Genomic DNA, 14978 nt, shown 5'->3' on the forward strand with positions numbered 1-14978 from the left:
GCAGTGAACTAGAGCAGGAATCAGCATGCGCCAAATGTCAGCAAGTCCCATTGCTTGGGTGAAGTCAGCCATGTGTGGGCTACGCCAGGGAGACGATTTCTGGGAGTGCCTGTCAAGCTTCTCGTCCATTATCATGTTAAAGTCCCCTCCTAATATAAGAGTACCAGGGGGAAGATCTATCAATATCCTACCCAGGTCTTGCAATGCCGTCTTCCCCAGCGCAGGTGGAAGATAGACCGATAATACATTCAATGGCTTACCCTCACCGAGTGCCTCCAAAACAGCAAATCTGCCCTGTGGATCAGCCCATATACGGGTAGGAGTAAGGGCTACATTGTTACGTATAAGGATACCCATACCTCCAGACCCAGATGTAAACCCTGCATGGACCAGAAGCTTGTACCCCCACCTGTTGAGAGCCTTACAACTATTACCCACCAGGTGAGTTTCTTGCAATAGTATCAAATCTGGCGATTGTTTCTTAAGGTACTGCAGGACCAGGTCCCTTTTTATTTTACTGCTTAGGCCATTAACATTCCACGTCAGTATTGACAGCCTCACATCCCTTGTGTCTGCCATGTAGGGTAATTGTGGAGAGCAAAAAGGGAACGCAGTGCGATCGTTGGTGGCATCCATGTTGATCCCCAGTCTGAAGAGCGGTACATGATAACAGTAGTGGCGGAACCCCCCCGTCTCACCCCCCCAAGTATATAGGTGGCAGCAGTAGTCTAGCATATTGGTCTGGCAAAGTTAGGTTCACTGGGATGCTCTGTGCAAAGAAAACTAGAACATTGAAAACCTCCACTACCCTCCCTCTCCCCCCTCTGAACCCCCCTCCCTGCCCCCTTGTCAGTGGAATTTGAACTATCCACTCCCCAACAAGGCAGAGGGCCTGTCGCCTACCCCTCCATGTGTGAGGTGCCTGGCTAACCACCTCCACCCCTCGCCTAATCAACGTAATATATTCATAGTAAACTTAAAAGCAGTCAATTCTAGTCCAATCCTCATGTATGTTGCGTGTTAGCGTAAAACTTTTGAGGCATAAGCTCAGTACTGTTAATTCTGCCTCAGACACAGTGTCGACAATCACCTAAGGAGTCGTCTCATGTAGGTCCCAAGTCTCGGAACTGGAAAGTACACCCGTGGCTAAGAAATGTTGGTGAGAACAAACGAGATTCGGCGGCCCGAGTCAGAGTTTCCCATCTAAGTCCTCTTCTGGGTGATGCTTTCTTGATGTGGGAGGAGCCCGTTGGCTATTGTTGGGACCCCTGTTGTTGCAGCCCTCCAACGGTTTCCCTACTCGACGCCATCCCTCCAGCCTCTCCCAAGCTTCCTCCGGGGACCGAAAAAAACATGTCTTACCCTCGAATTCTACCCGAAGTTTAGCCGGGAACAGCATGGAGTACTTAATGTCTTTGCCGCGTAGGGCTTTTTTAACCGCTGTGAAGCTGCGTCTTTGTGCCTGAACTTTAACAGTAAAATCCAGGAAAAAGGTAACGTTTGCATTGCCACTTTTCAACTGAGGTCTGGCCCGTGCTGTCTGTAAAATGACATCCCTGTCGTGAAAATTAAAGGCTTTGGACGCCCCCCGGGAACCCTATGGGCCCGTTTGATGGAAAAGTAGCTGGAGAGACGTTTGGGCTGGAGTTTGTTGATCACCAGGTCTTCCACAAAGAGGTCCATGGCTGGTCCTTCCATCCGTTTAGGAACCCCTAGGATACGGATGTTATTCCATCTCGCCCTCCCTTCATAATCATCCAGGAGCTCCTCCATCCTTTTTTGCTGATTCTGGATTTGAGCCACCTGCTACTGCAGAGTAGAGGTGTCGCATATGAGAGCCGTCATAGTGGTTTCCACGTCCTTGACTCTGGAGTCCACATTCCTTAGGTCTGCTCGCAGGAGGGTTACCTCAATATTTAGTCGATACGCGTCGCTAAAGGTGTCTGTACATCTGCTATGGCCTCCGTGACGTCTTCAAGGGTGAGGCTTTTAGCTGAAGGGCAAGGTTGTGAGGTTTTGGGATCATCTCCTGGTGTCACGTCGGTGTCCTCTCCTTGTTTGGTCCAGGCAAACTTTGCCAGTTGTTTTTGGGACTGGGATTTGAGTCCTTTGTTGTTGCCCATTTAGGAGACGAGGAAGTGCTAAGATTCGAAGATACACATCTGTAATTGCCGCCACCTGCGCGGAGGAAAGGGCTGCCCTCCGCCGGCCTGTCGGTGTTCCAGGTGGTTCTGGTAAGTAAGGAGGGAATTTGGTCATCTCTAGGCAGCAGGGTGAGTCTGTCCCGATATCGGAGCAGTTCGTCTGCAGCCTACGACCATAATGCCTAAGTTCTTCATTGCAGCGAACAATGCTTCGGACGCTTTACAAGTCGGTCTCACGCGGAGGGGCCCTCTCCGCCACTCCTGGAACCTGTAGGAGCCGGTCGAGCATCGGGTCGTTGCAGTACCTTCTACAGTGGTATCCCACAGAGGGGCGCTTGAGGAGGCCAGAGGGTGCTGGGGGCCGGACTGCCAAGCAGCACCCGCTGCTATTGCCCTGAATAGAGGTCAAGGGTCCGACATCCATTATATTTGCTAAGGCAGACCAGAGTCCATGGTGCACGATCAGTGTTTGTTGTGATCGCCAATAGACCTCCCAGCCTGGGCCTTGATTTTGCAGGGCTGCCTGGCCACTTCCTAGCCCCACCATCACTGGCGTCTTGCTCAGGGGCTCATGAGGAAATCAAAAGATATTGTGGGACCAGTGTTAGCTGTTACTTTTGTAGGGAATAGATGCCCCCGTTGCTCTCTATTGCTGGCCTGAAACCAGAAGGAGCGGTTATGCCTTGGTGTCTCCGGGGGTAGGCCTCAAAGCCGGGGCCTCGATTTGGCACCTGCCGCCCGGCCTGCTCCTAGCACCTCGCGGGCGGCGAAGGTGTCCCTGTCGCGTCTCTTCCCTCCGCAGCTATCGATCGGCACTCCTCACCTCCACTCCCTTGTTGGCTCCCGGAGGATGCAGCAGCTCCTGGCGTGTCCCAGTGGCCTCGCGGGTAGGCCCCAAAGCCGGGGGCCTCGATTTACCTGGCCACCCGGCCCAATCTCAGCCTCCCGCGGGCCAAAGATGCGTCTTCCTCGCGCCACCGTCCACAGCAGCGCCCGATCATCACCCCACCACCATCGCTTCTCGGTGGCCCCTAGGGGGTATAGCAGCTCCAAGCGATGCCAGTCCCGTCACCAAGGGCAGTGTGTCTATATTTCACAGGCTCTGTCCATAGCTGTCTCTTCCCCCTTTCAGGTCGCCATTTTGGTGTTCACGGAGCGTCCCGAGTCAGCAGCTCTCACCGGCTTCAAGTCAGGGGGGATACATTCACGAGCAGCGCCTTTGTGCTGGATTGCTAAAGGAGGAGATTCTTGATGAGATTGGGGAATCTACCTAGCTATAAGCAGAGAAATGTACCGATATTTCGGCGAGGGTTGCGGAGCCGCCTCAGAGAGCGACTATTCCCGTCAGTCGCTAGCCACGCCCCCTTTAGGCACTCCTATTTTTAAATGTTGTGAGACAAATTATGTTTTATTTTTAAATTGCAAATAAATAAAAAAAATATTTCCCAAAATAATACCCAATAAACTGCAGAGTCCATGCCGTGTTGGAACTAGGGGTGCATGCCTACAGGGGGGCACACCATGTGCTCCCCTGCATGCATCCTCTGGCCGTGAGACAACAGCCATGAAAACTGTGGCAGTGAAGAAGCTCGTAAATTATGCTTGGTGGTGCTGCAGCGACACAGTCAAGCATATTGCGGGCCACAGACTGCTATGCCACCGCTGGGGATCTGGGATCCCTGGTGGTTGCAGCTGTCCTTTGGCAGTCCAACGGCCAAACTCGTAATAGTGCAGTCGGACAGCCGGTGCGGCAGTGCCGGCACCACCACTATGGCTACAGCAGTCCAGAGGACTACCATAGTTACAATAAGCTTCTTAGTTTAAATGTTACAAGAGCCATCATCTGCAAAGTGATGCTAGGCCACACTCTTCCTTTATTTGCCCTTGCATGCATGATCATTTTCTTTCTTTTGTGCGCTTATGTATGCTTTGTTTTTTACTCCCTCCCCGCTCACAACTTCTCCATGCCCTGCTCCTCATCTCAGTCCCGCCGTTATGTTTTTAAAAAAAAAATGTTTACATTATTTTTATTGCAGGGGTCTGCCTGCTGCAAAGCATAATTACTGAGCAGCATGCTTTATTTTTTTGCACTTATATACACCTATTTTCCTTTTTTTAAATTTAAATTTACCTGGCTTACGTGATTGTCTGCTATGTTAGACTTGTAAATTTAAAAGGCTGCATAATGAAGAGCACATGCGTAATGCACATGCATCATGCAGGTGCACATGCATAATCCATGCACACACATCAGGAGCCATATTTGAATAGGTTTCTTTAATAAATTATCCATTGCACAATTTCCAGCTATGCGTGTGCATGTGTCATGAAGCATGCATTAGCTTGCAGGCATTTAAAAAGCATTGGTAAAGCCATTAGCCCCGTCTTCAATAGTTGAGACCTATTTGCCTTGCCAATGGTTGCACTTCTGTGCTAGAAAAAAAACGAAGTCAACTAAAGTCCGTTCATCAGCACAGAATATACCAGTAGTAATTTCCTAGCAATGGTTATTTCTCTTCTTTACTGCCGAATAGCTAAGTACAACAGTCACAACTTACAGAAAAGAAATTACTAATGTTGGCCATTATAATTGTACTTGCCATAATTTGATGGGAATGTGTGATATTTCACTGTAAATGAGAAGTCTCAGGCTGAAATACCACGAAAAAGTAGAAGAAATCAGCACAGAAAGTCCTATTTCCACTAGTTATTCCTCAAAAACTTTGAATACCTTTCAATTTCATTCCCCCTTCTGACTTCCCAAGATCCTACATTATTGGTAATTTGAGAAATTGAGACCATATGTATTGGAATATCTTAAAATGTTATGCTATTTAGTCCAAAACAATTTAACAGAAATTACAGATTTTAGTTGGCCAGAGTTCCAAACATGTGACCAAATATATTTTCTGTGTTTTGCATTAACATCTCAGTATTAGGAAAAATAACCTGTTATGTTACACAATGTCGATTTGCATAGTGCACTAATCAACCATGAGGTTATCCAGGCACTTGAGCAGATGTGTAGGCATGTGTTATTCAAAGAGCCAGATCCTCAGCTTCTTGTGGAACTCCAGAAGTGATTTGCAGGCCATCCCATGTTTTGAGTGTGATGTAGAAGAACAAACGACCTCCTGCTCTGCTTTTGTGAATGCCAGTGAGAGTGAGGCTGAGCGTAGGTGTCATTCAGACTGGTCAAAGTTCATGCGGCTGTTCAAGTATACTGGCCCAGTGATGTTCAAGGCTTTGAAGTGTGTGTGAGAAGTTTGAATTGGCTTTGTTTGTGGATAGGGAGCCAGTGGAACTCTCTGAGGTTGCATGAGATGTAGGTGCAGTGTGGGAGGTTGAGTATAAGTCTTGCTGCAGCATTCTGGATGGTCTGAAATCTGCGTAGGAGCTGATTGGAGTTTCCAGCATAGAGTGCATTGCCATAGTCAAGTTTGCTTGTGATGAGTGCTTGCATGAAGGTGCCTCTGGTGTTCTGTGCCAGCCACTTGAAGATCTTTCATCACATACGTAAGATGTGGAAGCAGTTAGCGCTCAATTTGTTGACTTTTGCCATTATGTTGAGCTTGTTGTACAGGATGATCCCCAGATTTCTGGCATTATCAGTGGGTGTTGGTCCTAGCTCTGTCAGCCAGCAGGTGGTGTCCCTTGAGGAGGTCCTGTTTTAAAACACAAGTACTTCTGTCTCATCAGAGTTGAGATTCCAGAAGTTGGTTCCCATCCATTCTGCTACCATGGTCAAGCAATTGATGAAGGTGGTTCTGGTGGTGGTTGTCTTGTCTGTCAGGGAGAGGATGAGTTGGGTTTCATTGGTGTAGGAGATGTGGGTGATGCCTTGGGATCAGATGATGTTGGTGAGTGGAGACATGTAGACATTGAACAGGGTAGGGCTGAGAGATGAAGTTAAGAAAATGTTTTGCTCGCTAACATTAACCCTGCAATAAAAACAATTCTGCTTCAGAAACAGTGGGTTTCGTAATCACATATAATGAATTTTCACTTTGTATGAGATTGTTATGGGTTTGCCTAATGTAAAAGAAGCCCAAATTTAATGTTATTGTAAGTTTCAAATTCTATCTGTTTTTGGGATAGGTGTTTTGCGATTAGAGGTTAACAGCTCAAGGTTATTCACTTACCACAAGCTATATTGATACCATTGGCATGAACTGTGTAGAGTGCATTCTACTGCAGGTGATTTTTTTTCACATTGGAATAAGCAATATTTACCTCTCAGCGGTACGTCCAATTAGCATCAGCAAATTGACTAATACTTGTTCTTATTCGGCTTAACTTTAGAAACAATGTATAGAGACTATTATAATAGCAGAGACGTTTATGTGCAGGTCAGTTATCCCCAGAAGGGATGGTCTGGTTCCTGTGTGGTGCTGAGAACAGTGTGGTGTCCCTGGACCAGCTGACGTTAAACCAGGACATGACTCAACCACTCTCCCATTATTTCATCAATTCATCTCACAATACGTACCTCACAGGTGAGTACTCAATTTGAAACCGTCAAATTTTTTCTGTCCTAAATATTTTTTTAAGCGTGACTTGGCAATTTAATGAGGCCACCACAATTTCCTTAGTCTGAGGCAATTGCATGTGGATTTACTATGAAATGTAATGCAGAACAATTGGTTAAATAATGTTGGATGCATTAACGCCTTTTACAGATTTTGACATTTCACAACTCAGCCATGACAGATAGGTGCAAAAACAATTTTTATGATCTCAAGGATTTTTTTCTATTTATTTATTTATGTGTTTTATAGAGCGCGAACTTCACCCGTTAGGGTATCAGAGCGCTTTACAAGAGAGCAAAAGCAATATACAGACAGGCTTAGAATCAACAAGTAACAGATCGAGTAGTAGGGGGCATGGTGCCGGGTACATAAGGGAAAGAAGGGCACTCATTTACAGTTTACATAACCAATTACTCAAGACTAGATAACATATTTACAGGTTATGATTACAATTATGCAAGTCAGGGCCCCAAGTTTCTGATCGGGTGACTAGGTAGTCCGAAGGGAGGCAATGGATGGCCATAGATCAGGGCCATAGTGGTGGTTGAGGCAACATTTAAACGAAAAATTTACTCATAAGGAAGGTTTTGGCATCCTTTTTGAAGCGAGTCAGAGAGGGGATTCTTCTGATGTCGGGTGGGAGAGAGTTCAATATTCTTGGAGCAGCCCCAGAGAAGGCCGCATTGTAAGTTTATTTTTCCGAAAGCGTGCAGGTAGGAGCAAGAGGTCTCTGGCAAATTGGGAGTTTCTGATTCCTCCGGAGATCACAAGTTTTTGTGCCAGATATTCAGGGGAGTAGTCTGGCGGCCGCATTGAGGCAGGCTTTAAGAGGTGAAAGGGAGATCTTGGGTAAACCCAAGAGGGTAGAGCAGCCATATTCCAGTCTAGAGGTGACAAGTGCCTGGACTGCCATTTTCAGGTCGGGAGCATTGAGGAAGGGTTTCAATTTCCTAAGGTAGCTCAGGTGGAAACTGGCTGTTTTGGCCATCGAATTGATTTGGTCCTGCATGTTTAGGTTGCTGTCGAGGGTAATTCCCAGGGATTTGGCCGAGTCCACAATGGTCGGTGGGCAATTTAAGGCTCTGATAGCCTTAATCCATGATTGAATCTCAAGGTTGGTATTGGGCGGGGAGACCAGGAGAAATTCTGTTTTCTTTGCATTGAGTTTGAGTTGATTGGATGCGAGCCATTGGACGGTGAGTTTCAGGGCTTCGTTCAGGGAGAGAATCTCTTCGAGAGATGAGGTTTTGATGTAGTTCAGCGTACATATGATAGGAGATATTAGCAGTGCGTAATACTTCGGTAAGCTGTTCTAGGTAGAGGTTGAAAAGGGTAGGGAACAGGGTTGATCCTTGAGGGACTCCAACTGTGACCAGGGATGGTGACGATAGGTTGCCGTTGATTAGGAATCTCTGTGACCGGTTTTGGAGGAAGGACCTAAACCATTCTTGAACAGTGCCATCCAATCCCATCCTGAGTTTGAAGCGTTCAAGTTGTTTTTCATGGTTCACTGTGTCGAAGGCGGAGGATAGGTCCAGGAGAATTAGGAGACAAGTTTTGCCTAGGTCAAGGGCTTGGAGGGCATCATCCACGATGTGGAGCGTGGTGGTTTCGGTGCTGTGCCCTGATCTAAATCCGGATTGGAAGTCATTGAGCAGGTGGAAGTTGTTGATGTGTTGACTTAGCTGCTGTTGCACACATTTCTCCAGCACTTTGGGGATGTTGGAGATGGGTCTGAAGTTGTCGGGGAGGCTGGATCCAGCGACGGCTTTTTCAGAATGGGGAGGACTTGGCCGGCTTTTAGAGAGTCAGGCATCAGCAGGGAGCTGGAGGGAGGCGTTGATTATTGTAGGCCAGCTAGGAATAATGGATTGGGCAACGGCAGCTAGACAGTTGGAAGGGAGCGGGTCATTAAAATGGTTGTTCTGGTTTAAGGTAGATAGGATTTTAGAGATGGAGTCTTCGTCATAGTCTTTGAAGACAGACCAGTGAGCATGATGTTTGGTAGGAGCCTGCGGGTGCGTCGTGGTGGTCAGAAGGGGTTGAGGGTGTGTGATGGAGCTGAGTTCGTTTCCGAGGGCTGAGATTTTGTCAGCGAAGAAAGAGGAGAATTCCTCTGAGGATATAAGAGACTTGGGGGTTTCTTTTGATGTTTTGGCCAGTTTATTAGATTGGTGTTTGACCAGTTCAAAGAGCTTGTGTGGTCTGTTCTTGGCTTTCTCTAGTTCAGTTCTGAAGAAGTCTTTTTTTGAATTGAGTATGTTCCTTTTCTAGACATTTCTGGCCTGGCGGAGGAGTTTCAGATGTGCGTCAGAGGGGTGCTGCCTCCAGAATCTATCCGTTGCCTGAGGGCTCTCCTCTCATTATTAAGGGATCCCGTGAACCAGGGGTTTCTGTCTTTGATTTGGGTTCTTTTCAGTTTTAGTGGGGCTAGATCATCCAGGATGTTTGATATAGTTGCAGAGTAGTGATCGTTGAGGCCACTGACTGTTGTGATATGCGAAGGGCGGGGGGAGGTCAGATTTGCAGCGAGCCTCAGGTTCACTGCCATCCAGGTTCTTGGTGTCTCTGATCCAGTGTTTAGGAATCGCCGGTTGCGGTGCTCTTGTCTTGTGGGTGCCAGGTAGATGGAAGGTGATGGCATGATGGTCAGACCAGTCGCATGGGTCAATAGAGATAAGTTTGACTGTTGAACCTTTGGAAATGATCCAGTCAAGAGTGGCCCCTTTTGAATGAGTTGGTAGTGAGCAGACTTGGGTCAGGGCTTGGTCAACCAGGAGGTCTTTGATGGCGTTGACATGTGAATCCTTGGGATCGTTCCAGTGCAAGTTAAAATCATCTAGGAAAATATCTTTGGCATTGGTGGGAATCTTAGCTGTGATGATTTTCATGAGGTGGTCGGTGAAGGAGTCGTTCATGCCTGGGGGGTGGTAAAAGATGTGCAGGTTGCACAGTTGTGTGGAGTTGCTGCAAATAGCGAGGGCGAGGTATTCGCAGGATTCGGTGGTGTCCGCCAAAAGTTCTGTGACAAGAAGGTTAGTGCGGTAGATGCAGGCGATGCCTCCTCCTTTCTTGTTTGATTGTCTGTCCAGCCTTGCGATGTTGTAGTTAGGAGGGACTAGGAGGTCCAGGCATGGAGATGAGGATTCATTGAGCCATGATTCTGTTCGGATTGCTAAGTCAGAGTTTTTGCAAAGGATGAGATCAGCAATATCTGCGGCGTCCCTAGCTGCTGATCGGCAATTGATTAACAGACCAGACAGAGAAGATTTGGACAGAGTTTCAGGAGTCTGGACGGACAGGTGAACAGGTGCTAGATTACTCTTGACCACAGCTCTGTTGTGCAGGGTAGCTGGCCTGTTGGGGTTGTAGTAAGGACTCCCTTAATACGTACATACATTGTTAAGTTAGCATAACCACGTCAGAAGTTAGAAAGCCATCTTGCTGCTTTTGCACACGACACTGCGTTCACATGTTATTGCTTAAACGAACTGCTGACTCGAGTTTTGCCTCACACGAGAGCAATCTGTTGTTACCATCCCGAGCTCTGCGAAGCGACCTTGGTCTGCACACGATGTGACAAACAGTTGTTAGACAATGCATGTTTTCCACTCTAGGTTGATCGACCCACTATTTAGTCATAACACACGAGCAGCTGCACATACCTGAAAGTTGGTGCTTTTAAATATCACGGACATCATGTTTATTATTCAGACCGAAGACGAGCCTTCCTGCGAGAAGACTCCTGATGCTCCTGTGATGTGATTTCACTAAGCTGATCTTTGAGGTATGGGGTCCCCTATTCAAGCCTAAGAGACCTTCTGTTAGACTAATAATAATATTAGCTTCTTAGTAAAGGGAAAGTGGTAGTATCCACTGTCATTTTAACATGATCACCCCTTTTATATTCTATGGAATTGTAACTATGTTGATGGTTTTGATTTTAATCATTTGTCTGCTTGTATTAGCCAAAGTACTGCATATTAGGACACGTGGTCTATAAAAATAAACTCTTTTATTTTCACCGTGTCTCTGTTGATTCTTGTTGTGGACTGATGTGAGAATAATATACGAACAGGTATTTCCGATTCCCACCATTCCTGAGTATGTACTGAGTCGCGTGTTCTGGGTTGTCTTTTCATTGGGACCTCCGAGCTAAATCTCGGATAACGAATGGGACACTTATGCTAGCCGGATACTGGGTTCTGGGTTCTGAGGTGAGTTTCTGGTACACCACAACTCACTGAGGTCCTGGGGTTCTACGCATAGTTCTGTGTATAAGCAGAATCCCTGCAACATGGCGCACCTAACGTTTGGTCTATGAGTTGAAACGCCTTAGTAGTGCTCGCGTTTGTCCACAACACCCTCATTCTTGTTTCCGGATAACAAGTCTGACGGATTTAAATCCTACCTAGGTCTATTGATATAGGTTCTTTCAAGCTTGATAATTAAAAAGGTTATTGAACCCTTGTGCTACTGATAGTTTCACGTGTGTGTTGTCCTAATGTCGGTGGAGATTGCGGCGCACAGCCGTGCGGCTGTGAAACGTCATTTGACGCAGTATGGGGTACCGGACACTGGTATGAACGTCATCTTTGTAGTGGGAGCCGATGCGGCTCATCCCTATGAGTTGTTCTACTCTTGGGTGACGATTCCAGCGGTGGGGGATGATGACACCTTTCATTCTTACACTGCCGCTGCAGTGCCGGCGAACTATACGCCGTATAGGACACAGGAAATACCAATATCTGCTTGGCAGCACCATATTTGGTTTAATGGCGCCCTTCCCCATGTGGTTATACCGCCGAGAATGGGCCCTTTATCAATTGCAGGGGCCACTTGGCCGGTACTAGCCGGATTTACGCCTCATCCCCGTTACCTCACGATGACGGTGGCTGAGTTGCGTGTACTACACACTGCCCTCATTACGGTATATAGGGCGTTAGTGCAGTATGTGTCGCGCAATATGCAGGCGGGGGCACCTGCTGTTGCGGGACAGCCTACTGATCATCACGCGGTGGTCATTAGTCCTGTTATGGTTAATTCTGTTATGGGCAAGCGCCCCCAAACTAGGGATGATTTCCCCTTTTGGCTTGCTGAAAAATTTGACCAAATAGAAGCGGTTTACCCGAATACTACTCCTGTGGAGAAACACAGGATCCTCACCATTAGTTTGCCTAAAGACTTGGTCCCCCACATAGATGATTGTGTAAATTGGGGCAAGGTCTTTGCAGCGACGTTCGCGCAGTGCTTTGGCACTCCGTCTATGTTGCAGCTGCCCTCCGTTATCAAAAGAGTTCAAGAGAACCATGGTGCGGAGTCTGCGATAGAGTTAGGGATGCGGCTCCTCGGGCAATTTGACCTGGTGGCTACCATGATAATTGGTAACCTGAAGGGTGATGCTTTGCATTTCCAGGTTCGTAATGAACTGAAACGAGTTGCTGAGGAGGACAAACCGCAGGAATTTGCGAAAATAATCGCAGAGGCATATCGGGATTTGGGTCGTAGCTCTTTAGGAGTTAAGCCTGTAATAAAGAATCCCGATCTAAAACAGCAGGGTAAGGCAGAAACGTCTGGTAAGGACGAACGGCCCTTTTTTCCTAAACAAAAATGGCAGGTTAAACAACAGGGAAAGCAGCAGCAACAGAAACAGGGCTCTCGGCCTGCCTCTCCCATACAGTCTAGTAGTGAACGCACTTATGATCTGCGCGATCGTGCTGCTATAAAGTCTCCTGATAGATTTCAGGTTTCTGAACAGCGCTCTCCTCGTTCTTCACAGGAAACATCGGCTACACAGTCCGGTGGCGGAGGCGGTGGCAAAGGTCGGGGTGCTCCACAACAGCGTGACCAGCCCCGACAGACTGAGGGTAAAGGCAAGCAGGACGAATTTGCACGACAAAGACCCCCGTTTCAGAAGAAGAAAGTGGCGGCTCTGACGGCAAGGTATGCCTCAGATAGTGCGGACACAGCTTCGGAACCGGACATGGGCGCTGACGCTCCTGGACAGCGCAGCGGAAATTACCATAGTCCGTCAAGCTCTGCGTCCATTTCTGGCGGTGACAGCAACTGATATATCGGTTACTGTGGAAACAGCTGACACCAGAGTGGCTCCCCCTGACAGACTTTATGAAATAGTCTTATTAATAGAGGGTGACATACAACGTACAATAAAAGGGATTTTTTGGGATAATCTGACCACCACCTATGATATCCTCCTAGCGGAGGCAGATTGGCCCCCAGCTTTCATTTTAGAGGCTCCTAGAGGGGAGGAAGTAATCCTCCCGTCCTTTGCGCACACAGTGCCTAAGGACCAAGCTGAAGTGTATGCTGAGGAGTGGGCGCTTGCGCTTGCGCCGGCGGTGTATCGTACTCAGGTGGGATGGGACAGATTGTCCCCCTGCCATGAGATTCCATTGCGGTCTATGCCCCAGCCTCAACCTCAATATCCTATGCGTCGTGAAGCGAGACCCCACGTCGCGGCAATCCTTGAACAATTGGAATATCAGGGTGTTATTGAAACATGTGTGTCCCCTATGAATAACCCTTTATTCACTGTAACGAAGCCTGACGGCTCGTACCGTTTAGTTTTGGATTACCGGCACCTAAACTCCCATTGCCGGACCTGCGCGGTACAAAATACACATAGCTCGGCTTTGGTCGACAGTCTCGTGCGTAAAAGATTTAAAACGACACTTGACATTTCCAATGGCTTTTTTAGCCACAACCTGTCCACACTGAGTAGCCAGTGGACAGCGTTTACTTCAGGCGGAAAACAAAAACAGTTTACAAGATTAGCCATGGGTTACAAAAATAGCCCTGGCGTCTTTTCTGCTCGCGTGGTTTCTCTTTTAGAAAGAATAGACCCCGAAGCATACTCCTATGTTGACGATATCTATCTTACGGATGATGAGCTGATGCCGCATCTGTCTCGGGTTGACAATATTATCGTGAGTTTTGCTGACTATGGCTACAAATTCAATTTTGCGAAGTCACACATCGCAGAATATACGGTGTTGTTTTTGGGCTACGAGCTCAACAATGAAGGTAAGGGGTTAGCCCCCCACTTTCTGGAAAAGTGTGCACGCTTAAGTGCTCCTACGACACTGAAGAAATTACAATCTCTGCTGGGTTTTCTGAATTTCGGCCGTACGTACATTCCTGATTATGCCCAGCGTATCAAGCCGCTTTACGCCTTGGTACAGCCTTCGTTTTCGAAATCTAGCTGGCAGCTAGAACACTCTGCAATTTTACAGTCTTTACAGGCTGACCTTCTTGCTTCACAATACTTGCTGACACGTGATAACCGCACTAACCTGGTAATCAGAATAGTACCGGGCGCCGTGGGGTTCACGTATTTGACGTTTAATGAGGGCGACACAGTCCCCATTGCGTACAAATCCCACTTGTACACCCCTGCTGAATTACGTTTTTCCACGGTCGAAAAAGTTCTGACTGCTGTGCAGATGGCGATCCTCAAGGAACGCGCACTGTCGCATGGGAAACAGATTCTGGTTGTAAATCCATATCCTGCTTTAGAGGCAGTGACTAAAGCAAGTGTACCCAATTCTAAAGCTTTGCATCCACGGTGGATACAATGGGCTTCAACACTGACGTCGCCAGACGTCACTTACATCTTTGATGCCTCGTTACAGACTCAAGAGTACTTGCAGTATGAATTCGTTCATCCGGCACCTCTGTCTTTGCGCCCGCTCGAAGAATACCATTGTGTCATATACACTGACGGGTCTGCGCAACCCGCAATTGGATCGAAGCACGCTTATTCTGCGGCTTGCGCAATTGTCGTAGGTACATTCGTAAATGGTGAATTCCAATCTGATGCAGTGCATACGCAGTCATTGGGTGATTGTACCGCGCAATTGGCGGAGCTCCGGGCTCTGGTGCTTGCACTGGAGTTTGCTGATCCCCGAGTCACTACTCTTATAGTGAGTGACTCCTTCTACTGTGTCCAGTCCTACAATGACAATTTACACTTCTGGTCTCAGAATGATTACCGCGACACTAAAGGTAGCACAATTAAGCATAAAACGCTTTGGGTTCGAGTGGCAGACTTTAAAGAACGTCTCCCTCTCGTAAGTGTTATTCACACTCTTGGTCACCAGCGGCTTGGTGTCCATGCTGTCGGCAACAGCTTAGCTGACGAGGCAGCGAAAACAGCAGTGGCTACATACTTAGTGGCAGCAGTTACAAGATCCAAAAGTAAGATTGATGATGACATCTTGGCAGCTATTGCTGCTACAGAGAAGGGAGGAGATTACCCGAAGGGTTTTCCCTCTCGGTATATTTA

The 14978-nt window shown here is 47.5% G+C and overlaps 1 protein-coding gene across 1 annotated transcript in view; it reads left to right on the top strand.

The window, feature by feature from the left end:
- The window catches only part of PLCB2 (phospholipase C beta 2), a 573513-nt gene that overhangs the window by 263142 nt on the left and 295393 nt on the right, over positions 1-14978 (top strand). Inside the window, exon 10 of the mRNA XM_085626894.1 lies at positions 6494-6640. Within this exon, the coding sequence (XP_085483020.1) occupies positions 6494-6640 (147 nt within the window). The remainder of the gene's footprint in view (positions 1-6493; positions 6641-14978) is intronic.

Source organism: Triturus cristatus, chromosome 9, assembly GCF_964204655.1.
Source record: "Triturus cristatus chromosome 9, aTriCri1.1, whole genome shotgun sequence".
In the NCBI taxonomy this organism is placed as follows: Eukaryota; Metazoa; Chordata; class Amphibia; order Caudata; family Salamandridae; genus Triturus; species Triturus cristatus.